At 33.5% G+C, this 26760-nt stretch overlaps 1 protein-coding gene and 1 long non-coding RNA gene across 2 annotated transcripts in view; one reads left to right on the forward strand and one right to left on the reverse strand.

The window, feature by feature from the left end:
* Positions 1-26760, forward strand: part of LOC102539006 (protocadherin-15) — a 379801-nt gene that overhangs the window by 144062 nt on the left and 208979 nt on the right. The window contains exons 9-11 of the mRNA XM_072971518.1: positions 9529-9735; positions 22084-22218; positions 23803-23952. Of these exons, the coding sequence (XP_072827619.1) occupies positions 9529-9735; positions 22084-22218; positions 23803-23952 (492 nt within the window). The remainder of the gene's footprint in view (positions 1-9528; positions 9736-22083; positions 22219-23802; positions 23953-26760) is intronic.
* Positions 17478-26760, reverse strand: part of LOC140699349 (uncharacterized) — a 29767-nt gene continuing 20484 nt past the window's right edge. The window contains exon 3 of the long non-coding RNA XR_012077462.1: positions 17478-17754. This is a non-coding gene — a long non-coding RNA (uncharacterized lncRNA). The remainder of the gene's footprint in view (positions 17755-26760) is intronic.

Here is a 26760-nt window from a genome sequence, read left to right on the forward strand (position 1 = left end):
ATGCTTCACTTTAGAAATATTTCCTAGATGGGAAGTGTGTCAGTATTGCTGTTATATTATAAACCCCTTTGGGGAGTGTGTTGTTTATAGTCTGTCTAGTAAAGGTATCTCTTCTTTTTTGTCAAACAGAAAATGTGTTTATTTCCCAACACTTTTTTGCTAGATTCATGACATTACAAACAAATCAGTTCTATAATATACAAAATATTATTTGTGTTTCATCTGATAAATTATCGTATGGTTTTGTAAGTCCTCATATTTTTCTATTAATTGTCATAAATAGGCTTGTTGTCAGACTCTTACTGTATTCTTTAATTTTTAGAGTATAAAGTTTAAACAGTAGTTTTGTGGGTTTTAAAGCAATATAATTGTATAAGAAGGGTCAAGAAGCAATAGAACGCACTTATTTTTAATTGTTAACTAATAGGTAATATTGATATGATCTTCGATCCAGGCAACACAGGCTTGCCCCAGCCATCCCTCCCTAAGACATTCTGAAAGAAAAATGTGTGTACATAGAAGGGAAATGTAAGCTTTTTACAGTTACTGGAGCTTCAACCCCAAGCTCTTGTAGAGTTTTAATGAGCTGAGCGGGATCCCATGGTGAACTCTCTTACATAAGTGCGCTTCTGCCACTTTTATTTCCAACTCTCAGGTCCAAAGTGAAATTTGAAACCTTACTTAAAGATTAAAAACAGTAGCAATCACTTGCATAAGAGGCTAGAGCAGAACTGATCTAAGGTGCTCCACCTAGGTGTTTTTTGAGTGTAACAGCTGCCTACACGCCTGTCTGATAAAAGCCAAAATGCTAAACCCATGTGATTCTCAAAGGGCTTTGGATTGGACGTATTAGGATCATGCGATGTGCCTGTTTTTGAAAGGCAGAGTTTAGGGCTCTACCTGCTGAGCAAGATGCCCAGGTGATTTTCAGAGCACTAAAATCTGAGAACCAACCGTATATTAAAATAATGTGGGAACTTGGTAAGGCGGGGTAAAATTAAAATAGTAATTAAGGAAACAGACAAATAAATACGTATCAGAAGTCCTGACTGAGCCTCCGGAAATCCACCTTAGCAATCACCTCAGTGATACAAAGGCATCAGAAAAGGAGCAGGGCTTTTGAAACCTCAGTGTTCGAGACACACTGCTGGAAAAGGCACACAAGACTGAGTTTCCTTTTGAGATCTGCCTTTAATGAACAGATATGCTTGAAGACGCAAGCACCTGAAATTCTCTGGTATCTTAATAATGTTTTTTGAGTCACTTCCTAGGCCAGCCTTTATTAAGTTGTGCCCTTTGGACTTCAGTGGCCATAACCTAGTAACTAGCCGACTATAGTGTGGAGGGAGGGGTGGCCTGTGTGCACATTTTGGGAGAGTAAGTTCATAGCCCTTTTTTTAGCAACATTTTTATTGAATTTTTTTTTGTAGTTTTTTTTCGTCTGTTTTTTGGTGGGGGGAGGTAATCAGGTTTACTTATTTATTTATTCTTCAAGGAAGTTCAGTTGAACCCAGTGAGTGCTTAGCATGCACTCTATCACTTGAGCTATACCCTCCCGCCTATTGAAATTTTATTGAAATTGCATACAAAAAGTGTACTTCTTGATGAGTTTTCACAAACTGCAGCATCCAGATACAGTAAAAAAAATACAGATCATCCTCTTCTGGTCCCAACTCCTCACACATACCCAAGAACTCCCATTGTATGATTCTAACAGTATAAATTACTTTGTTTTTAATTTTTTATAAATAATTAAAGTAGCATATTTTTAGTCAGAATTTTCAGGAAGTATGTGTTTCAAAACCATACACTTTCCACTTGTGAAAGAACTCAATAACAATATATTATCATTGCACAGGAAAATTTTTGGATTTTTATAAACATCTGATTTCAAATAATAGTCCAAGAAATTTATGTTTGAATCCCAAGGCAAACATTTCTAAATGCCTAGCGACTTGAAAGTCATAAGCTGATAATATTATTAATGCTAATAAGTAAACAAATTGGTTGAAAGGTTAACTAAATATATTTCAACCATCTAAATTGATCAGGAAAAATGTTAAATGAATGCAATTTCTAATCAGAAAGAGACTGGAAGTATATATTTAGCCCTCCAGCAAATGTCTCCAAAGTGAACACATTTTCTACTTGAGAGTTGAATTTAGAATTAGAATTAAAGGGATCAGGGGATCTGCATAAACCCTGAATAGCTGGATAGACATGCCAGTTTCTCAGTCAGCCTCCTATGAATGTAAACAAGCATGCTGCACTTTGCTAGGAGAGACAAACTTGAGAAATGTCATTCTTTGTATATTGAAGGCTTTACAGAAGAGGAAGATAGCAAGGGGTGTGGTGTCCAAGAAAGGGATAGAGAAGAAAGAGGACTTTGAGTTACCCAGTAGCCTTATATGCTATGTTCACAGTCACTGGTAACGCTAATACACTGCTAGGCAGTGTTACTGTTCCAGGGTACGTTAGTTATGCATTATATATGCACTGACTAGGTACCAAAAATCTTGTCTATATCAAAACCTCTTTTCTTCACCCTGCTTTCAATCTGTTGCTCCTTTTTACTTTAAAATAATAAAAACAGTGAAATTAAAAAATTGATACTTCTATCAAGACTATATTACTACTTCTAAATAATCTGCTTTAGGATACAGTGAATTGTGCATCCTTTTCTTTTTCTTTTCTTCCTTTCTTCCTTCCTTCCTTTCTTCCTTCCTTTCTTCTTTCTTTCTTTCTTTCTCTCTCTTTTTTTATTTTTGAAATCAAGATTTTCAAGAGACTGTAGTTGAAGCAGACTCCATAAAGTTTAAATGAAGAGTTCTCCAGTAGTACTTTTCCATCACACACCAAGACTTTCAGTCTTATATTCATTGGGGTATGATGAAATGTGAGATAAATTGTATAGGTCCACATACCCAAATGAATTCCCCCAGATCTCAGAACTCTAGCTTAGTCCACTAACCTAGTTGAAGACCTTACCAGTGTTTCCAGGTAGAGAACTGGGTGAAAGGTTTTGTCAATATTCTCAATTCTTAGGTTTTCCTCGAAAATACGTAAGCATCTTTCATTTGAGAGCAACATAACCAGAAATATACATATATGTGTGTGTATATGTATAGACTAATGTATAATTAAATTTCATTAATTAAAAAAAAGAACTGTCAAGAAGACTTGAAATCAAGAGAATAGTAACTGAGACTGAATTTATCATGTGTAGAATATTCATATTTATGTGCATGGAATCCTTTGGTATGCTGCCGTCATTAAGCAGTTCTACTGGCACTCAACTTGCACATTTGATAATTGTATTCTATGTAGCATCCATTACCAGAAGCTGTCAAAGTCTGCTGGCATGATAGCAGTGTTTTTCTGTATATACAGTATTATCCTGGAGCCTTACTGGTCATCTTTGCTAACCAAGAGGACTACAAAGAAAGATTTTCTAGAAATTTGAGTTTGGGCATAGCCCAAGCATAAAAAAAAAATAGCCAGACCCAGAAGGGTATCTCTCAAAGTACTCACATTATAACCACCTGAGAGAGTTTGATAAAAAGGAAGATTCCTTGTCCTTATCCCAAATATATGACCCAGAATCTTTGTGGGTAGGGTGTGGGGATCTGCTTTATAGTAGCTTTCCCTGCTGACTCTTACGCACACTAAAGTTTGAGAACTACAGCCCTATCTGGTTGCCATAATTGCTCAAATAAAGACAATCTATGGTGTTCATGTTATACATTCACAAAAAGTCGTTTCTTCTTCATTTTAGTGTCCAAAAAACCCCTTCCCTAAATATTTATCATATGAGATTAAAATCATGGCATATTCATTTTATTTGTAGAAAATGTTTAATATAAAGCAATGATGTACATGGCCTATTGAAATTGAAAATGCACAAAATTCACAACAAATACATTTTTTAATTCTTCCATATAACAGAGACTGGCTAAACATTTTGTAATGAATGAAACAGACAAATTTCCAGTGTTTACTCTGTCATAGAATTTAAGGACTTAGTGGAGAATGATGGATGCTCAGACACTAGTTACAATAAAGGGGTAGGTTTGCAGGAGCAAGGACACTTACTTTACATACAGTATAATTCCATTTTTAGTTATAAATATAAATACAGGAAAAGTGCAAAGTTATCAGAATTATTAAGATTAAAGTGTGGTTTTACCTTAATTTTTTAGTTGTAACATTTAATTTACATTTTAAAATAAGGCCACGATTCATTACATTAATATGAGACATTTTTTTAATCTGAAATTCACTGACATGGAATATTTCTTGGTGTATAAAATCCATTGATTATATATTATCAACTGAGAAGATGAAAACTGAAAGTATTAATTTAAAAAACCTGGTTTTATTTTCCCCTCATCTATCACTTGAGGCAAGAGGTTTTCTCTAAACTATTTTTAGTAACAGTAATACAATTGACAGTTATTGAGCAAGAAATTTTCTTGCTAGGCATTTTCATAAGTATTTTGAATATATCTTGTCATAGAGTTCTTACATGCTTAATAAGATGTCTTGTAAATTGTCATTTACTGTGATTAAGGGAGGGTAAGGAACTTATCAGGGGTTGTGAAGTTGGTTAGATGCAGGCTGGAAGACAAGCATTTATCTCTTAAACCACCTTTCCATTCCAGCAGTGATTGCTTTTGTAGAATGTGTGACTACCTTACCAAAAGTGCATTCATTCATTCAATATTTATTGATGGCCTACTCAATGTTAGCTGCTAGAATAAGTTCTAGGAATCAACATTAACAAAATAGTTACATCCATGATATCTTGATAGTTATATTCTAGTTTAATTCTGACAATAAATTACAAATTTAATAAACAGATTTTGAAATATTTTAGATGTTAAGTGCTATACAAATAGCAGATTGCATTGGAAATTCCAGTACTGGGGATATAATTTAAATGAGGTGGTCAGTGTAGGTCTCATGGAAGAAGATATTTGATCCATGTGGACATCAGTGGGAATAGCACTTGAGATAGGGGGAACAGCCAATGCAAAGGTTCTGAGGCAGGAATATGCTTGGATTTTAGTGGAGCAGCATAAGGATAGTGTAGTCAGAGCATATTTAGTGAGAAAGAGAGTAACATGATAAAACCAATATGAGATCAGATCCTGTGGACCTGAGACAAACTGAAAATCCCTGAGGGGTTTTAATGAGAGAAGTGGCTTGATTTGACTAGCATTTAACAAAATCACTGGGCTGCAATTATGAGAATGGGCTCTTGGCCAGGGTAGAAGCTGATAGAAAAGTTTAAATAATCGAGGTAACAGATGTTGATAGATTGGTACCTACCAGGGTGAGAACAGTGGAGGAGGTAAGACATTTAGATTTTGCATATATTTTGAAGTTATAGTCAATAAAATTTCCTCGTAGACTAGATGTGAAGTATAAAAGAACAAAGGAATAACAATGACCCCAAGGTTCTTGCCTGAGTGACTGGAGGAATGGAGATGCTATTGAGGTGGAAATGACCGTGGTGTAGGTTTATGAGGAGGAAGATAAGAATTTCATTTTTGCAGAGGTTACATCTGAAATGTTTATTAGATACAGAGTATCTAAGAAACATATTTAATAGTTATTAAAATAACGATTATTATAGTTTAACAGTAACTATAATAATTAAATAACTATCTTTATAGTTATTCCTTCTGCAGAGTTGCTACATATACAGTTGGATATGGATTCTGGACTTCAGAGGTCCAGACTGGAGATTTAAATTGGGAGTTGTTATGTTACTGACATTTTTAAAACCATGTGATTAGACAAGATTGGCAAGGAATTAAGTAAGAAGAAGAGATGATGAAGGCCTGACTCCAGGGGCACTCTAATTTTAAGTTGGGGAAAAAAGGAGAAACCAGCAAGGAAGAAAGAGAAGTGAGGGATAGTAGTATCAGAAGAAAACCAAGAGATAGTGTTGTCTTGAAAGACTAGTGAATAATGTTTTAAATGCTTATGACAGGTTAAGTAAGGTATGAACTAAAAATAAATATTACTTTCAGCAGTGTAGGAGTCACTGGTGATTTTGACAACAGCTGTATTTGGTGGGGACAAAAGCCTGACTGAAGTAGACTTAGGATAAATTGGGAGAAATGAGTATAAGCAAAAGTGAGCACCTAAGATGTAAAAAGTGGGCACTATGGATGCATAATTAATACTTCCTGATTTTCCAGGAAAAATGATTTATTTCTTCTTTCCTGAGTCAATTTAAATGTCTTGATAATCTTTCCCATTTTATTTTTTCCCCCTAAATTATTATATCTGCTTGAAAGAGTTCATGTTAGGAACCATAGAATTTGTTACACTGCTTGCCACCAGCCAGTAGGACAAAAGTTATTCTGTATTCTCAGTCCTCTGGTTCAAGGAGCCAAGAGGTTATGAATATTTTCTTTTTTGAATACTGACAATGGAGTGGTTTTCCTCTTTTAATATTTTGCCCTTCAAAGCAACTAAATCGTGTATTTTTTATACTTCTGCTGTTTTGGCTTTAGTTTTACTTTGATCTCATTACTGAATATGGGACTCATGCCCAGAAATTCTCCAAGCAAAACCTGGTTTTTAAACATAATGTTTAACATGTAACTACAGACTTTGTAGATATAAAAAAAAAAAAGGTTATCTTATGGGATTAGATGATATTTTAAAAATACCACCTTGTTTCACTTGACCTGCTTTTTGTACTTCTCATCTCATTTACTGACGATTACAGGGGAACAGCATAAGCCAGAGTTTTGAGAATTCCTATTTATATTACATAGAAGAAGAGAGGATTGGATAAAAGGTTTATTGCATGAGCCCTCTAAAGAAAAAAAAGTATAATGGTATTAATTTGTTTTAAGTGCTGTGTTTTAACTCTAATTCAATCTGGAGTGTCACTTTATTAATATTCTTCCCTGCCACTAGTTTCTCCCATCAGTCTTACATTTGGACGTTCATTTGCATTCTCTCAATTAGCGAAACATGTAGTGAATTTCCCTGTGTAGCCTCTTATAAATCAGGAGACCTGAGTTGGGCTCTCGTTGTCTGAAAGTACACGGGGTGTGGACTTCAACATGAAACTAATCTTTTCGTTTTTGCATCAATGCAAAAGTACATGCTTTCACATTGAGAAAGGCAAAATCACACAGAGGCTAAGAATTTGGACTCTGGAGACAGATTTGTGGTTAGTACATCTGAAACACCCCAAAGAGGATAAAATACATAGCAGCAGTCCAAAAATATTAGTCATATTAACAACAAACTAATGTTAGGGAAATAACAAATGGAACCTTTACATATGTTATTTTTAAAGATATGGGGAAATCGGTTGTTTCCATAGATCTAATTTGGGTTTATTTCTCTTTCTGTTGGGTCACTTTGTTTCCATCATGCAAATAATACATGTTTTCCTGGCTTCACAGCTGGCAGTAAAAATTAACAACGTATGAGCTGAATATAAAATATGAGCTTCTTTCATTGTTATGCAATTTGCTTTTTGTTCTCCCCTCACCATCCATAAGTTGTGTGTGTTTATTGGAGGAAGGGGACAAATTATAAAATTTGTGGCGTTTCATAACATTATTAGTATGTCCAGGATATAACCTAACAGCTTTTAGAATAATTAGATACAAAATTAAGGGAGAGAGAAAAAGTCCTGTTCAAAATGACTTGCATATTTGAGCTGCTCCTGCTTCAGTCAGATCAAGGTCATGGGTTAGAAACCCCATCTGGGCCAGTTAGTTTCATACAGTGTCAGGTGGTGTTTTCTAGTCATATAGGCTGTTCCTTTCACCCTGGTCGACTGTGTCCAGGAAGCTTGCTGTATGTCACAGAGTAAACTCCTAGAAGAACATCCATCTCTCAGCACAAATTAATCACAATCGATGGATGCAGAAAGAGCTTATCCATACTGATGGTGTCAGGAGCACATATGGTTATGAGTGTGGGATGCATAATTTCAGAAAAGACCTTATTCTACTACTATTGTCTTTAATGCAGAGCAGGGGCTCATAAACATTTTGTGCCACGTACAAATGGCACATTTAGTAGTCTGCTCTCAGATGCAAATGTTAATACATAAACTAAATAACATTGTAAAGGAAATCTGATTTTTTGAAATAGAGTTATCAAAATACTGAGAAACAAAGATAAGTTGTTTTTTTAAAAAAATCAATGCTTTGTATAACATTTCACAATAGGTTTATTAATTACCATAATTTCAATGTAGTGATTAGCATAAATGACGTTTCAAAATATTTTCAATATTAATAATAATATGAAGTGATTTTTCTTGGGTCAAACACACTGGTACTGCCAAACATCACTGTGATTTGTCCCCTACACTCTCAACTGATGAAAATACTGAATTACAACTAGGAAAAACTGAAAAAATTATCTTCTGGAGGCCCAAGATGGAACAATCAGAGATACCTACCTGAACTATGTACAGATTTTAATGGCCAAAGTTCATTGCTTCATCTAGAAAAGAACTCCATGATTTAAAATAAAATATTTTACTTTTGTTCTGAGTTGATATCAAAGTAGAACTATTGCAACAATTGGGCAAACATATCAATAAAAGTTTTTATCTGTTTCAATATATATATTATTGAAATATGTCAGTGGTTTATTCTACAGTTTGGAAGAGATCTTCTAGAAGTTCAATTGTGATAAAATCTTCCCTTAAATAAAAATTTTGGATTGCTATATAGTATAATACATTTTTTAAAAAACTAGAAAGTCAAGGGTAGGTGTTAAGGGTTGGTGTTTATTATTCATAATATGACCATGTGGAGATTTCCTGAGAAAATTTATTGGAAATCTAAATTGTCATCAATTTTTAAAAAATTGAATAGGAGAGAAAAACAAGAAAACAAACATATTCCTAATACATGAATATTAATTTTACCTGAATAATGTATTTATGATTAAATAGTATTTGAATTTCCATAGTTATTAAAATATTTTATTGAAATTATCTCTATCCCATATAAAATTCTCTTCAGGACTTTCAGGGACAACAAAAGTAGCCTTAATCTATTAATTTTATATAGAATTATGAATTATTTGGGTATTGAATTATTAGTATGGAATGAAAAGACATGGAAGAGACAAAAATAAGCACAATACTTTCTTAAGAATCTTTTCTCTGTTTTTTATTTACCTGTTTTATCAGCAACTCACTAAGTTGTCGTTACTTAATTTTTTTGTCTAACTGTATTTAAACGTAGTTATTCCTTCTAATATATGCAATGACAGATATAATAGTTTATTGGCAGCAATTTTTTTTTTAATATACACTGGGTTTGAGGACAGTAAACCAAAAAGTTGATGAAGCCTCTTTGGACTTCCATTTCTTCATGTTTTCTAAGGATCCTTTAACTTTACAGCAGTTTGTCTTTCTATAATAATATCTGTTCAAAAAGCAAACTCCTATATATGGTATGAAAAATGACACTATGTAATGTTCCCATAACATATAATGTTTTAACCTTTTTTAAAATTATTTTTTAGGCTGAACAGGACAATGGCCATCCTCTTCCTGCTTTTGCCAGTCTACATATTGAAATACTGGATGAAAACAATCAGAGCCCATATTTCACAATGCCCAGTTATCAAGGCTATATCCTGGAATCTGCCCCTGTGGGAGCAACTATCTCTGACAGTCTGAATTTGACCACTCCTCTAAGAATTGTAGCTCTGGACAAGGACATAGAAGATGTAAGTTAAATATAAATTTTGCTCTTGTTTTGTTAAAACATCTCTTGTTATGTCAGTAGGAAATATTACAAAGACATGGTTGCATGAGTATAGACTAGAGAACAAATTCAGTATATATGAGACAGTCTGTGTAGTAATTCAATTCCATATCAAGGACTTTTTTTTAAGTATGTTTGAATTCAGCAACTGTTCTCTTTCAGTTTACAAATATTTAGTATAAGGAAGAAACTGAATGTTTTACTTGCAGTTTGCTAAAGTACCAGGGCAGTCTTTTAAATTAATATGGGTTGAAAACTATATAATTACTGTCAGGGAAAAATAATGACATTACATAATAAGTATAAACATCATGAAGGCAGCTCTGGAGTGTGATTTGGGACTTTTCTGATGTTATGTTATTAAAGAAAACACATTTGGGGGCAGCTGACGTGCTCACACGTCTGCCAATGGCTTTGTTGATGCAAATGCTCTTCCATTCCACACATCATTGTCCTCTGTTTTTCTGGCACTGACATTAGCTAAACGAGTGGGAAATTGTCCAGGCTGGGCAGGTCAGAACATTTTACCCTTAGCCAGAGTGACTGCTGCAGAGTGAACAGAAAATCGTTACCAGTCCAGTCAGAGTCCAACCAGGAATTGAAAGGATTAAAAAAAAAATGCTGCTGGAAGACTTTGACATCATGTACTAAAGAGGTGGAAATGAATCTGAAGCCATTGTAGCTAAGTTTCCTGACATCATGGAGAAAATCCATTATCTGTGGGAGAGAATGAAGCCTGACAGAAACAGTCAGAGAGGAGTCCTGTTGAGTTCCTGTTTATTGGATTATAATATCCCAGAGCTATACTAATCCTTAAAGATTTTCCTTTTATTCTGACCTACCACAGAATTTCCTCAAATATATGTATTTTTAACATGCATTGAGTCTGATTTTTGTCGCTTGCAATTTTAAAAGTCCTGGCTCAGCATTTTCTCCTATTCAATGGCGCTATCTGATAAAACTTTCTGTGATGGAAGATATATCCTGTAGCAACACTGCATGGTCCAATATGGTAGCCACTAGTCCTATATGACTATGGAGCACTTGAAATGTAACTACACTGTAAACATGATTTGAACATTTCGTTTAATTTTAATTAATTTGTATGTAAATGGTCACATGCCACTAATTGGATAACACATCTCTGGAATGTCTCCAAACTCTCATTACATGGAGTTTTGTCATGGTTTTGTAAATTACAAGGGCACTTCCAGATTTTTTTTTCTCTTTCTACAAAAAATTTGTAACCCTTAGCAGAGACTATGGCAATTCATGTGTGTTCTCCACTTCTCGCTAGATGTTTTATTTTACTCTATATCTTTCTGTGCTTTCTTTTCTTTTTTCAACCTACCTTTTTTTTTCCTTCTTAATCTCTCCCATTTTCTTTCATCACATGTTTTAACAATAGCTAACTTACACTGAGTTCTTTTTTTTTAACATTTTTTATTGATTTATAATCATTTTACAATGTTGTGTCAAATTCCAGTGTTCAGCACAATTTTTCAGTCATAAATGGATATATATACACTCATTGTCACATTTTTTTCTCTGTGACCTACCATAACATTTTGTGTATATTTCCCTGTGCTATACAGTATAATCTTGTTTATCTATTCTACAATTATGAAATCCCAGTCTATCCCTTCCCACCCTCCACACCCCTGGCAACCACAAGTCTGTATTCTATGTCTTTGAGTCTATTTCTGTCCTGTATTGACGCTTTGTTTTTGTTTGTTTGTTTTTGTTTTTGTTTTTTAGATTCCACATATGAGCATCTCATACGGTATTTTTCATTCTCTTTCTGGCTTACTTCACTTAGAATGACATTCTCCAGGAGCATCCATGTTGCTGCAAATGGCATTATGTTGTCGGTTTTTATGGCTGAGTAGTATTCCATTGTATAAATATACCACCTCTTCTTTATCCAGTCACCTGTTGATGGACATTTAGGCTGTTTCCATGTCTTGGCTGTTGTATATAGTGCTGCTATGAACATTGGGGTGCAGGTGTCATCCTGAAGTAGGGTTCCTTTTGGATACAAGCCCGGGAGTGGGATTCCTGGGTCATATGGTAAGTCTATTCCTAGTCTTTTGAGGAATCTCCACACTGTTTTCCATAGTGGCTGCACCAAACTGCATTCCCACCAGCAGTGTAGGAGGGTTCCCCTTTCTCCACAGCCTCTCCAGCATTTGTCATTTGTGGATTTTTGAATGACGGCCATTCTGACTGGTGTGAGGTGATACCTCATTGTAGTTTTGATTTGCATTTCTCTGATAATTAGTGATATTGAGCATTTTTTCATGTGCCTATTGATCCTTTGTATGTCTTCCTTCAAGAATTTCTTGTTTAGGTCTTCTGCTCATTTTTGGATTGGGTTGTTTATTGTTTTCTTATTGAATTATATGAGCTGCTTATATATTCTGGAGATCAACCTTTGTCGGTTTCATCTGCAAAAATTTTCTCCCATTCTGTAGGTTGTCCTCTTGTTTTACTTCTGGTTTCCTTTGCTGTGCAGAAGCTTGTAAGTTTCATTAGGTCCCATTTGTTTATTCTTGCTTTTATTTCTTCTAGGAGAAAATTTTTGAAATGTATGTCAGATAATGTTTTGCCTATGTTTTCCTCTAGGAGGTTTATTGTATCTTGTCTTATGTTTAAGTCTTTGACCGATTTTGAGTTGATTTTTGTATATAGTGTAAGGGAGTGTTCTAGCTTCATTGTTTTACATGCTGCTGTCCAGTTTTCCCAGCACCATTTGCTGAAGAGACTGTCTTTATTCCATTGTATGTTCTTGCCTCCTTTGTCAGATTAGTTGACCAAAAGTTTGTGGGTTCATTTCTGGGCTCTCTATTCTGTTCCATTGGTCTATATGTCTGTTTTGGTACCAATACCATGCTGTCTTGATGACTGTAGCTCTATAGTATTGCCTGAAGTCTTGGAGAATTATTCCTCCAGCCTCTTTCTTTCTCTTCAGTAATGCTTTGGCATAAATTTTATTATGATTTGTTCTAGTTCTGTGAAATATGTCCTGGGTAATTGGATAGGGATTGCATTAAATCTGTAGATTGCCTTGGGCAGTGTGACCATTTTAACAATACTGATTCTTCCAATCCAAGAGCATGGGATATCTTTCCATTTTTTAAAGTCTTCTTTCATTTCCTTCATCAGTGGTTTATAGTTTTCTGTGTATAATTCTTTCACCTCCTTGGTTAGATTTATTCCAGGTATTTTATTACTTTGGATGCTATTTTAAAGGGGATTGTTTCTTTACTATCTTTTTCTGTTGATTCATCGTTAGTGTAAAGAAATGCAACTGATTTTTGAACGTTAATTTTGTAACCTGCTACCTTGCTGAATTCTTCAATCAGCTCTAGTAGTTTTTGTGTGGACCTTTTAGGGTTTTCTATATATAGTAACATGTCATCGGCATATAGTGACACTTTTACCTCTTCTTTTCTAATTTGGATCCCTTTCATTTCTCTCTCTTGGCTGACTGCTGTGGCTAGGACTTCCAGGACTATGTTGAATAGGAGTGGTGATAGTGGGCATCCTTATCTTGTCCCAGATTTTAGTGGGAAGCTTTGAGTTTTTCACCGTTGAGTACTATGCTGGCTGTAGGTTTGTCATATATAGCTTTTATTATGTTGAGATATGTTCCCTCTATACCCACTTTAGTGAGAGTTTTTACTATAAATGGGTGTTGAATTTTATCAAATGCTTTTTCTGCATCAGTTGAGATGATCATTGTCTTTCTCTTGTTGATGTGATGTATTACATTGATTGATTTGCGTATGTTGAACCAGCCTTGTGTCCCTGGGATGAACCCCACTTGATCATGATGTATAATCTTTTTTACGTGTTGTTGGATTCTATTTGCTAATATTTTGGTGAGGATTTTGGCGTCTATGTTGGGAGTATTCCCTCCTTTTCAATCGTCTGGAAGAGTTTGAGAAGGACTGGTATGAGTTCTTCTTTGCATGTTTGGTAGAATTCCCCGGTGAAGCCGTCTGGTCCTGGACTTTTATTTGTAGGGAGGTTTTTAATTGCTATTTCTATTTCCTTTCTAGTGATCGGATTGTTCAAGTCATCAATTTCTTCTTGATTCAGTCTTGGTGGACTGTATGTTTCCAGAAACTTGTCCATCTCTCTAGGTTATCCAGTTTGGTTGCATATAGTTTTTCATAATATTCTTGTATGATATTCTGTATTTCTATTTTATTTGTTTTAATTTCTCCATTTTCCTTTCTTATTTTGCTAATTTGTGCTCTCTCTTTTTTCTTCTTTGTGAGTTTGGCCAGAGGTTTGTCGATTTTATTTACTTTTTCAAAAAAACAGCTTTTGGTTTGGTTGATTTTTTTTCTGTGGTTTTGTTAATCTCTATTGTATTTATTTCCTCTCTGATCTTTATTATTTCCTTCCTTCTGCTGCCTTTTGGGGCTTTTTGTTCTTCTTTTTCTAATTCATTCAGGTGGTGGGTTAAATTGTTTATTTGTGATTGTTCTTCTGTTTTGAGGAAGGCCTGTATTGCTATAAACTTCCCTCTTAGCACTGCCTTTTCTGTGTCCCATAGATTTTGAGTGGTTGTGCTTTCATTGTCATTTGTCTCAAGGTATTTTTTAATTTCAGCTTTGATTTCCTCACTGACCCATTGTTTTTTCAATAACATATTGTTTAATCTCCATGCTTTCCTTTTTTTCTCCTTTGTTTCTCTGTTGTTTATTTACAGTTTCATGGCATTGTGGTCAGTAAAGATGCTTGAGATGATTTCTATCTTCTTGAAATTGTTGAGGTTTCTTTTGTGCCCAAGTACATGATCGATCCTGGAAAATGTTCCATGTGCACTTGAAAAGAATGTATATCCTATTTTTTGGGGGGTGTAATGTTCTGAAAATATCCAGCAAATCTAGTTTTTCTATTGTATTATTTAATTTCTCTGTGCCTTGTTTATTTTCTGTTGGGAAGACTACACTGAGTTCTTAATACCTGCCAGACAACATAGTAAATGCTAACTTACATGAATTCCCTTAAATCTCACAGCAAACATAGTGGATGCTATTTCTCATATTACAGAAAGGGAAACTGAAGCAATTTTAAATGCCTTACTCTGATCACAGAGTTAGTAAATGTTGAAGTTGGACCTTGAGCCAAGGTCTATGGAAAATAAAGTCATCTATTTTAATTACTAGTCTAGACAGAACCTCTATTTTATATAGTCTGACTGTAGTCTGACCGTGGTAATACTATATAGACTTTCTTCCTTGAAAAGTGCATATACATCTTTTCACAACCCAGACCAAGGGGTTTAGGGATCTCCTGAAGTTTAATGGGTTTAATGAGTCACAGGACATTTAGTGAATACTGCCTAGAAAATTCACAGAGCCACCTTAATAAGTTTTATCCGGGCAACGGTAATAAATTTTATAAGCCTGGTGATATCCCACAAATTTTGTGTGGATTTTATTTCATTTTTTTCAGTTTGCATGCATAATCATACTTTTAGCAGTGACTACTCAATTTGGAAATTTAGAATAGTTTAAGTCACACCTTCATGAACACAGTGGTTAGCACAAGCTAAATCTTGAGGGAAAAAATGTAGTTTTAGTTTTTCCATAATAGCAAAATTTATGTATTTGTACTTTCTTGGTGTATTTATATTATTTAGTGGTTGCATAGTAAGCCCTACGCTTGCTTGCGTACATTCTAATTTTCTGGACTGTCACTCACTTTAAAATTACAGATGTTAAAATTGTGTCCTAAGGGACTTTTTAAAGAACAGTGAAACTTCAAGGAATTGCTGAGTTGGAGTGGCGTGAGCGCCTGGGTGGGAAACAGTACTTAGAATTTTGCTCTTGGAAATTTGCAATTCAGTTAGCCTGTTAAAATACTCTGAATGTTTCCAAGGGGTGGGCAGCACACTGTAGTCCTTAAGAGTTTGTGCTTTGGAGTTAGATAGCCCTGGGTTTCATATTTATTTGTCCATGTGATAGCTGTATAATACTGTGAGCCTTATATTCACCTGTTGGCACCTTTTGTTCAAATGCCTATGATCCAAAAATGTATTTATGGCAGCATTCACTGCTGCCTTGGCCTGCTCCTTCACTGGAGCTAGTGGGGGTGGGGAGGGAGAGAAAACTTCCCTTAGATGATGTGATGTACATGGAAAGTAACATAATTAATGTTTCATAGGAATGTCAAATACTTAAACAATGTATATCTGGCCATTTGTTTATTATTTAGATCCATCCTCTTTCTAAAATTATCTGCAGTTAATAATTGTCATTAGGTGTTTAGAAAGTGAACAGGTATATCTAATCCCTGGTGATAAAATTTTCTAAAATATCATATACAACTTCAGTATATCTGTACTTTAATTAAGTCCATAGAATATTAAACACAGTTTAATACAACCTCCTCTACTATGAGAAATGTTCTCTTAAAATCTGTTCTTCAGGAATTGATGTAACACTTCATTACTCCACTGAAGCTTGAAACGTAGGCGTCGTCCTTGACTTTTGTCTACTCATGGCAACTAAGAAATCTTTAAATCCTTCCTATTTTGTCCTCTGAATGTTTCTTGACTCTCTTCTTCTCTCCACAACGTTATTTGTCTTTTATCAGAATTGCTTCCTGACCTTGTTTCCATTTTTCTTGCTCAGTTCCATCTTTCACTCAGCCACTAGAGTGACTTTTTCAGAAGCTCAAATCTGACTATATCACGCTCTGCCTAATACACTTTTGTAACTTCCTACAGAAGACATTTCAAGCTCATGTGCATGGCTTTCTATTACTTGATACCTGAACATTTATGCAGCCTCATTTCTGAAACTTCCTGATTCACCTATTACATTTAGCAACTAGTAGTTTCTCGCATTATGCCAAACTACTGCTTATCTAATTACCTTAGTTTGTTAAATTTTCTGTTTTGAAACCTTTCATCTTCCATTACACAAGCTGGCTGAGATAACGTATGCTCAGTGTTTGGAATTCAGCTCAGGCATCCCCTCATCTAAGAATCTTTTCTAGACTAAGCATTCTCTCAGTTGAGTTGCCTGTCTCTTTTTGGTGCATTTCTCTAACACTATACTTTCATCATTGTATGTGTCTTTTCCCCTTATTTGAATTTAAATCCCTGGAGGATAGGTCCTAGATCTTAGTAACTTTTGTATCCTGAAGATCTAACACAGTTCCAAGATCTTAGTTCTGGTGATTGTTTAATGAACTAATCAGTTCAGGCATGAGTAAAGGAATGAGAATGTCTGACACATGCATCAATAATTTCAATGAGATAGAAACTGTTTTACAATATGGCCCATTCCATGTTTGGACAACTGATTCCTAGAAAGTTCTTCATCATATTGAGCTGAAACTAGCATTCTTGTAACTCAATCACTATTTCTTATTCCTGTCTTCCATTTGCCAGCACACAGAATAAATCTTTGGATTAGTCATTAATATGTTTGAAGGTGAATTTATGTCCTTATGAATCATATTTTTTTCCAGGCGAAGTATTCTTTATTTTTAAAAAGTAAAATATATATTGCTAGCATTATTTTAAGATCTGTATTAACAAAAGAAAACTTCAAGGCCCTTTTAGTTTGTAAGCAAGAGTTTTACTACGTGGTAAACTCTAGCAGTTTTTGAGTGTCAGAATTAGTGACATTAATCAGCCTAGGGATAAAGGATTTAAGAACAATGACAAAGACACATCAGCTCATACAGGTATTACCAACAGAAATGGAGATAAAGCACCAGGCATGAAAAGAGAAGTTGTCACGGCAGGAGTTGGTCCTGGAGAGAACAGCTGTGTCACAGGGCAAATGTCAAAAAGACAGACTTGAATCTGTTTGTCCAAAAATTGTTTTCTTTCTTCAGTTCAGTAGGAAGTAAGACAAAATTTTAGAAATAGTAGCAGAGATTGGTGGTTCATGGTATTATTAATAGTGCAGATTTTGAGTCCGAAGGAATCTTAAGGGTAGCAGTAAAACTGAAAAAAGTAAACAAAAACATTTGTACTAACGTTCTTTTCCTATAGATATGTAGATGTATGTGTGTATATATATATATATATATATATATATATATATATATATATATATATATATATGTTATATATGAAACACATTCATGTTTTTCCAACCATTCTTACATCATAGTTTCAAAATAGCCCAGGATATAGGTAGAGCAGGTAATTCACAAGAGGCATGTCTGAAACCATCAGGTTTTCAGTGGCAGAACCACTGAAAGTTGAATACTTAGTTCTGGTTGTATAAAAAAAAAAAAACAGGGAATAATAATCAACAAGGGTTATGCATTTGGCTTGTAGAGAAACAGTCGTTCACTTTTATATTCCATCCCTGGATAGTGTTATTGTTTCAAAATAAAGGTATTTTTGAAATTTAATACAATACCCCCTTAAAGGTATAATGTCCTTACATGCTGTATGAATATTGTTATGCTGTCATATATATATTATGATATGTCAGAAAACTAAGGAAAAAATACATTTTGGAGGAAGTTGTTGATTTAAATATACTGGAAAATGGTTTTGATTGGTTCATGGTTTTTTTACTAGTGTACACTTGTATGCCATATGTATGTTTGTGGTCATTTATATTTATATTTTTTAATTTAATGTTTAATTTGCATATAGGTTCCACCTGGTGGAGTTCCTGTAGGTATTAGGTGTTAATTTGTGTTTATTCTTTTGTTGATTGCTGTGGTTCATTTCCTTGCTCTTTTTCCTTTCTGCTTAGAAAAACAGGCAATTATTTCACTATCATTTATACAGACCTAAAACTATTAAATATACATATAATTCAAATTTATTTAAATGATATTATCAGTTATAGTAGTATGAAATTGAGTAGAATCCAAACTGCATGTAAACTTAAAGATTATTTTTAAAACTTTTTTAGCTCATGAAGCATTAATAATTCATCACCACATTCTTTCAGAAAGATTCTAACCTTGGGGTCAAACCCTTTTGAACAAGGTACTTCAGAGAACTACTGTCAAGTAATTCAAATAGGCAGATGAGATTAAATTTTTTGTCATTTTCTTGTTATGCTTTGTAATCTATATATATGCACTTAAGTATGCATATATATGTGAACATATATATTTCTGTGTTGTATGTGCATATATATGAGGATGCATATAATCTACTGTGTGTGTGATATCATATTTTGATTCTCATTGGACCCAAAATTGGTTTCAAATTCAACAGACTGTCATATTTGAACATATTTCTTTTAGGTGATTGGATCTCAAAATTTTACATTCATGTGTTATTTTCCCTTTGCATTTGTTTATGTGTTTACTTTTGCATTCATTTTTTTCTGTTCTGTGAGTGAATATCAGAGTTTATTTTACCCTCCCAGAAAAAACTACACAAATCAATGAAGTAATATGTTATACTTTTAGTATATATTGATGTATAATTTAGAGTAAAATATTATTATCTTATGTTGGTGGAAAAAGATTGTTATATTAATTAGCCCTCTGTATACATATTGATTTAGAAAACTAGTATTTTAAATAAATTTATAGACACAAGGACTGTGTAAAATCTACTGTCCCTATTAGAGTAATAAAGAATTATCTTCCATTTAAACTTATAATACACCACACCTGAAACTAGTAACATCCTTATAAATACCTCTCAGGTATTAAACTTTGAGTGATAATTGGCTGAACATTTCCAAATCTACCTTCTTAAATTCTTAAATACCCAAACATTCACCAATAGCATGGTGAATCTAGAAATTAAAAAGTTACTATTTTAAATATTAATGCACTTCAAAATTTTTATTTTAATCAGAAATTAACTGGACAAATTAGAATGAGCTGTAATGTGCCATGTACAATGCTAACTTTATGTTTTTTTTTGTATAAAACAATCTGGGAAATGTTATTTTAGTCTTTAGTTAGTTACTATAAAAGGACTCGAAGTAGAAATAATTAAATTATCAAAAGGTCTTTAATGTTTCTGATTATCAAATAGGAAAGTCTGCTTATGAAGTACTGGTTGTGTATCATCTTCAAATGGGAAGCACTTGACAATGAAAATCTTGTTGCTTTCATAAACTGGTAAAATAAACTCTGTGGTTTGTGACACAATTATGTTATACAGTAGTCACATATCTATACACTGGTTTACAACCCAGCACTCACTGCAGTATTTCACTATCTCAGTACCTGACATTAAAAAAAAAAAAACTTTTAAGTCTGTGGTGAGTATATGAATGAATATACCTGACAAATTTACTAACAGAGACTGCAGTGTAAAGGAAGAAAAGAAATTGAGAGAGGATTAGTTATAAAGGAAGTAGAGAATGATTGAAGGATTTGAACCAAGGGTAAGAAGTAAATATTTGGTAAGCAAATCACATAGCAAAACTTGCTCAGCTCAGATTACTTGTAGTGTGAACATATGAGGAAAGGATGCTGTGTTCATTGGCACCATCGTTGGTACACTCAGAAAAAAATACATGAATTTAAAAGCCTAGTGATTTTACCTTGATAAGTAAAATAAAGGATAAATGCTAAAAAGGGACAGGCACCTATACTTACAATAATTTTTTATTAATTGAAACTGCATGCTAACATTTGTGATTATTAAAAAATAATTGAATTTCATTGCAATTGGCTCTAAAGTATAACAAAATAAGAAGAATCCCTAAAGTGTGGTTCAGAAATACATTTTTAATATAGATTTTATAACTTACTGTTTAAAATAATTCATTTAACTTTTTATTAACTGACATGTTTGATTAAACAAAATACCCCATTTCCTAGCCATGCTGAGCATTTGGGATCATGACACTGAAATGAAAACAGCTGAAATGCCTCTTGGAAAATATCAATGTAAAGCCTCTTGGCTTTTTACAATGCTTAACAACTATGATTATTTTATAACAAATGGATCAAAGAAATGATCATCTATAATATTATTTTTTTTATTGTTCCCGGATAAATGTATCACACTGACCTTATATCAAAATCATGGACATAGAAGCTACCATACTATAGCTAAATAATATCTCCTAATGAGATATTGCAAATACAGAACTTGTGTCAAATTCAAATGAAACCATTCATTTCAAAGTTATTTGATATATACACATACTGAAACTGTAAGCAGATTCATAGTTTAAAGTATCCTGTGAATCAAATCATGGCCACTTTTTAATACAGTCATGTGTGTTTCAACTTTCTCACATTTACATAGAAATTTTTAAAATGTGAGTTCTAATTTTTTTTCAAAACAATGCCCTCAGCCTTTGATTATCAAACTTAGAAAAATAATCTGTGATATTAAATCACATTTCATACTGTAATATTTTAAAAGTTGCCATAATCTGCAAAACGCCTTACCTCCCTCTTTCATCCTTGTTCCTATTTTTCATAGCCTTCCTGGTAGTCCACCCTGTCAGTATTCTGCTTTTAATTTGCCTGGCCTTCCTATTTCACTGTGCAGACACCAATCCAAGCCTTCCTATTTTGTCTTTATTCTTTCTCTGAATTGCAGAGATTAATATCTTATCTTTCAGGGATGGCAGTAAGATTGTGAAGGATTTTCAACCAATTTTCAATCAATTAATTACTTCTGTTTTGAACTTTTTCAATCACTTCCTTTTTTATGTATAAATCATTTTTTCCTAAACCCTTTTATCAGACACATGTGGTCTATTCGTATATTTTATATCTAATCATTTGCAATTTTAATTAAAATAAATATTATGTTTCCCTTTGGAGAATCTTTACAGCATTAAAATAAGAAACAGCAAGCACACTATTTATAGGCAATGAATTATACATAACCAATTTTATTTCTATTTTACGATAAACATGAGAACAGGATAGTAATATGCATATGTGCAATTTATAATAACAAATGAAGTAATTGTAAAATTCTACAGCTAAAATTCTGGGCTCCAATTTCCTATTCATGCGTTTGTTTCTTATTTCTTGAGTCCAGTGAAGTTCTGGAAAATATTGATAAATAATCAATAAGAATGTATCCATTTGGACTTTTTTCTATTTTATTCTTCTTCCTACTATTGTCCCTTTATTCACATTAATTATACTAGTACTTATTTAAGTGTCTTGTTTGCCACAAAATGAGTAATTGTCTTTGGGTAGTTTAGTGCAATTATGACTAAGTATCTAGTTAAGTCTCTCTTTTCTTTAGAAATTCTTAATACAGTTATGTATATTTGTAATAAACTTGAAAAATTACTTTCTAGGTAATGAACTAAAAGCTGCATTATTTACTTAACATTTAAAATAATGTTTTTTTTTTTTTTTAAAGACAAAAGACCCAGAGCTTCACCTTTTTCTAAATGATTACACTTCAGTCTTCACCGTCACGCAGACTGGTATCACTCGCTACCTCACCTTACTGCAACCAGTGGACAGAGAAGAACAGCAAACTTACACCTTTTCGGTAAAGCAATTTTATATGTGTCTGTATATATATGTAAGTATATATATGTAGTATGAGAAAGAGATGTCTGCTTAAAACTGAAAAGGTCAATGATTTGAAAGGAAAAAGGCAGTATTTTCAAGCAATAGCATAGAGAATATCAGTAATAATTTCTTCACATGCATTTTCTCTGTTTTGTGTTCCTAAGTTTGTGTAGTTTTGCTACCATTTTTTTTTCCAACAGAAGAAAAATAAATTTTGAGCTGAGAACAAGAAGATGGGAATCTTATTCCTCACCATCCACTCATGATAGACTTAAATTGAGACATTATAAACTGGAATCAACAAAGTAAAGAATTATTTTCTAACATTAACTAATTAACAAATTAATTTTTGTTATTGCATTTTAAATTTTGTCATAGGGTTAAGCCAGTGGTTCTCCCTGGGGATGATCCTGTACCACCATCACCCTCATCCCGCCCTTCCCCAGAGCCACTTTGCAATGTCTGGTGACATTTTTGGTTGTTACTTCTGTGAAGAAGTGCTGTTGGCATCTGGTGGGTAGACACCAAGCATGCTGCTTGACCTCTTATGAAACACAGAACAGACCCCCCAACACAAATTATCTGCTCAAAATGTCAGTAGTACTAAGATGGAGAAATCCTAGGTTAGGTTAATCAAGGGAAAAGTATCAAGAGCTAGAGAGAAAGAGAGAGAGGATTATTTAAGCTGTGATGTTAATAGTTACCATGAGACAGAAATACATACTATATGACTAGTAGGGTTTAGAGGTGAATAGAGGTAAAATGGGAGTTCTATTTATTATCTAAATTCCTGAACTAGATTTTATTCAAATATAACAGAAAAATGAGCTGATAGAAAAGTACAGGTAATGGAACTTATATAGGAGTTCTTTCCAGAAAAGCTTAGACAGCAGAATGAGAACTTCAAGAAAACCTAAAGTCCACAGTTAAATTTTAGATACAGAGTGGATTTTTAGAAGTCACTCGAAACAAGGATGATAGTGTTGTAGCACTGACATTTTTGGTGAGATCTTCTTTAAAAGTTGATAATATAATTAAGATATCACTGTTAACTAAGGCTAGTGGTCCTTTAAAAACTGTGATTTTGTGCGTTACAAGAAAATGTTATTACGTATGCGGGGCACCTACTTTCTTGACTGGTATAAGCATGTTGGCTGTAAAAGCAACTATTGCATTGCGTACAAAAATATGTAAAAGTAGAGACTATCTTCCTATTCATTTTTTTAAAGTTTAAGTAGTAGTTAACTCCTAAGAATTAGCAATGCTATTGGCCCAGTTCAGTCCTCTAAGACATGCTGCATATCAGCTTATTTAAAATGTGCTTAGAATTGAATACATTAAAAATAAAGCTTGAATTCTCCAGAATTACTTCGTATCATATTGAAGCACTTTGATTACATGTACTATTATGGTTTTATTTCTTTCTTTTATCAACAAAACACTTTAGTGCCTTTTTAGAACTATAAATTACATATCAAAAACTTCTTAAATTGAACAGTGAATTCTATACTGCTTATGCCCATGTGACTTCTCTGTTAAATATGTTTTTCTACCCCCAAAGATAACAGCATTTGATGGAGTACAAGAAAGCGAGCCAGTTATTGTCAATATTTGGGTGATGGATGCAAATGATAACACGCCAACCTTCCCTGAAATATCCTATGATGTCTATGTTTACACAGATATGAACCCTGGGGACAGTGTCATACAGGTAACTACCTATGCATCATATGGATATATTCAAAACAGTTATTTCCATGGGCATTACATAATGCATTGGTTAAGAAATTGCTTAAGAAATGAAAATGAATTTCAGACTTACTGTATGGCATAATTTAACTTAGAAAGCTTTAAATTTTTGCTTACTTTTTAAATAAAAGTATATCTATACACGCCTTAAAGTACAATTAACTAGATTATTTGACCTATTAATGCTTGATTTTTAATATACTAAATATAGTTAATTAATATAATGCATATTTTTAATATACTGAAGTTTCAAGTACTGGACATGTAGTTTAAAATTTCAAATCATTTTGACTATTGTAGAAATGGGTTAAATTTCCCTTGGTGATAAATACAAAGGACTGCATTAATTAATTGGTGGATAATACTGTTAGATATTGATTTCCCAGACATAAAATGGAATCATTACTACAGGGAAAATTGAGATTAGATAGTAAATGATATATTGAAAGCACAGAAATCTGACAAAATCTTTATACTTGATTTTTGAACTTTGGAATTATTTTTACCATTAGCTGTACTTACTATGTTTCAGTAAATTACAAGTTATCTCAAAAACCTTTTTTTTTTTTTATTCTGAGTATAAGTTATAAAGAAGTAATCATGTTCTTCCTTGAGGATTTTTAGAAACCTGGAGAATGTTTGACTCTAGTACTTTCCAAACTGGCTGTATATCAGAATTATCTAGGGGGCTATTTAGGAATACAGATGACCAAAATTCACTTCTCCTCGCCTGGATCTGAAGTTCTGTGAGCAATACTTAGGTAATTAATATAATAAACAAACCCAAAGGGTTTCAGTTGTCCCGTTATGTGAAGACCACTGATCTATATTTTCCTCTGCATCTTAGAGTCAGGCTTAATATTCTCAAGCCAGGAAGGCCATGACTTTATATACTTTGTAGAGCATTTGAAAGGCCCCAAATTATTACTAAATTTTATATATAATTTTATATATTATAATATAGAATATGTAATATAATATATAGCAATTACATATTATAACTTATTACATAGCAACATCTAATATATAATGATATGTTATATATAGAATATATACTAATATATAATAGTACAGTATATAATGAATACTAATAAATAAATTTATTTATGTATATATTTTAGTATTAGATAGAGTATTACAAAAGCAGTCAAATGCCTAAACAATGTACTGAAGTCTTCATGTTCTGGTTCTTGTTTTTCTCTCCAGCCTTATCTCTGGCCCTCTATTCCTATGTTTCAATCCTATTAAACTGCTGCCCCCAGTTACCTGAATGTGCCTTTCTCTCATTTTCTCCAGTCGTTTCCTTTACCTTGATCTCTTTCCCTTCTTTTATAGCTTGATTACTTTCTCTTATTCTTTATATTTTTTTTCTTTCTGATGGAGCATCCCTTGGTAGTTTTCTGTAGGTAATTCCTAGGAATTCTTCTTGTTCTTGCAACCCACCAGTAACGTGATACTTTGTAGCCAAAATACTATGATACCGTGGTGTGTCCTCATCGGTGTGAAATGTATGGGAAGAAATAGTGAACAATATGCCTCATGGCTTTTGTACACTATTTTCTGTTAATCAAGAACTCTTCTTACTCAATATTTTACAAGGCTAACTCACAGGACTCAGCTCAAAATGTTACTTCTTCAGAGAAAACTTTCCTAACAGTTTAGTGCCAATAGCCTCCCAGCACACGCACATACATATACACCCCTGGTCCCACGTTCATTTTCTATAACTTTTTTCTCATCACTGTCATTGTCACTATGATCAACTGAAATTATTCTCTCCCCCACCCCAAACTAAAACCTCCATCAGGGACCATCTGTCTATTTGCTGCTCTAATGCCAGCACCTGCCAAACATATTAGCCACACATTACATGTTTATCCAAAGGATGAATTATAAACAACACTGCATGGTATAATTGTTCATAGAAATCAAAAATAATTCAGTGCTATCTCTGTTTTATTTATTGGACTAAGGTGTGTTTTCTTCAGTGATATAGAAATGAGTAACAATATAGCCTGAGCTGGAAATTCTGAAAGTGTATCTCGTGTGAATGTCCTCTGGTATGTATGTGGTAATCAGAGGAAAGGTTTCCAGCTGCCACAGTACGTGTATTCACGTCTTCATTATGATGCTTGTCATATTGATGGAATCGGCCTTTTTACTGATTTGTCTTGAAGGCAGAACTATGATTAGTTTATCTCTGCATCTGCAGTATCTGTATCCATAGTGCATATAGTAGAGCAGATGCCTAATATAGTAAATACTTCATAAGTGTTTATTTGAGGATGAAGAAAAGAAGGACCTGCAGACAAGTAGCCATGAATGAATGGGAAGGTATAAATGTATTGGCCTTTATTTCCAGTCAACAGATGGATCTGGAGAGCTACATTTATCTTTACTGAGACACTTTCATAGGGGGCAATATTATGGCTTATACAGATAAAGCATGACAATTATTATCATGTTCTTATTTAGTTAGATCTGATTCTCATCTCTGTAATACACGTAATTGGAAATAAAAGTAAGTTTACACAGGAAAAACAGCCAGCAGGGAACTAGAAAGTGTAACTAAGAAAACGATAGCAATTGGGTGGTGGAACCCTATCTCAAAAATGTCTGTCTTAGGGGATCAAAAGCTTATTTCTGGCATTTGCAGGCTACAAAAGTTAATTTCCCTTATGTATCTCTTGATAAAATACATTTTGCCCTGCCTTTAAAGATCCATATTTTATATATTTCCCTGGAATATGCAGATTATGAAGATAGAGCA

This window comes from Vicugna pacos, chromosome 11 (genome assembly GCF_048564905.1).
Source record: "Vicugna pacos chromosome 11, VicPac4, whole genome shotgun sequence".
NCBI lineage: Eukaryota > Metazoa > Chordata > Mammalia > Artiodactyla > Camelidae > Vicugna > Vicugna pacos.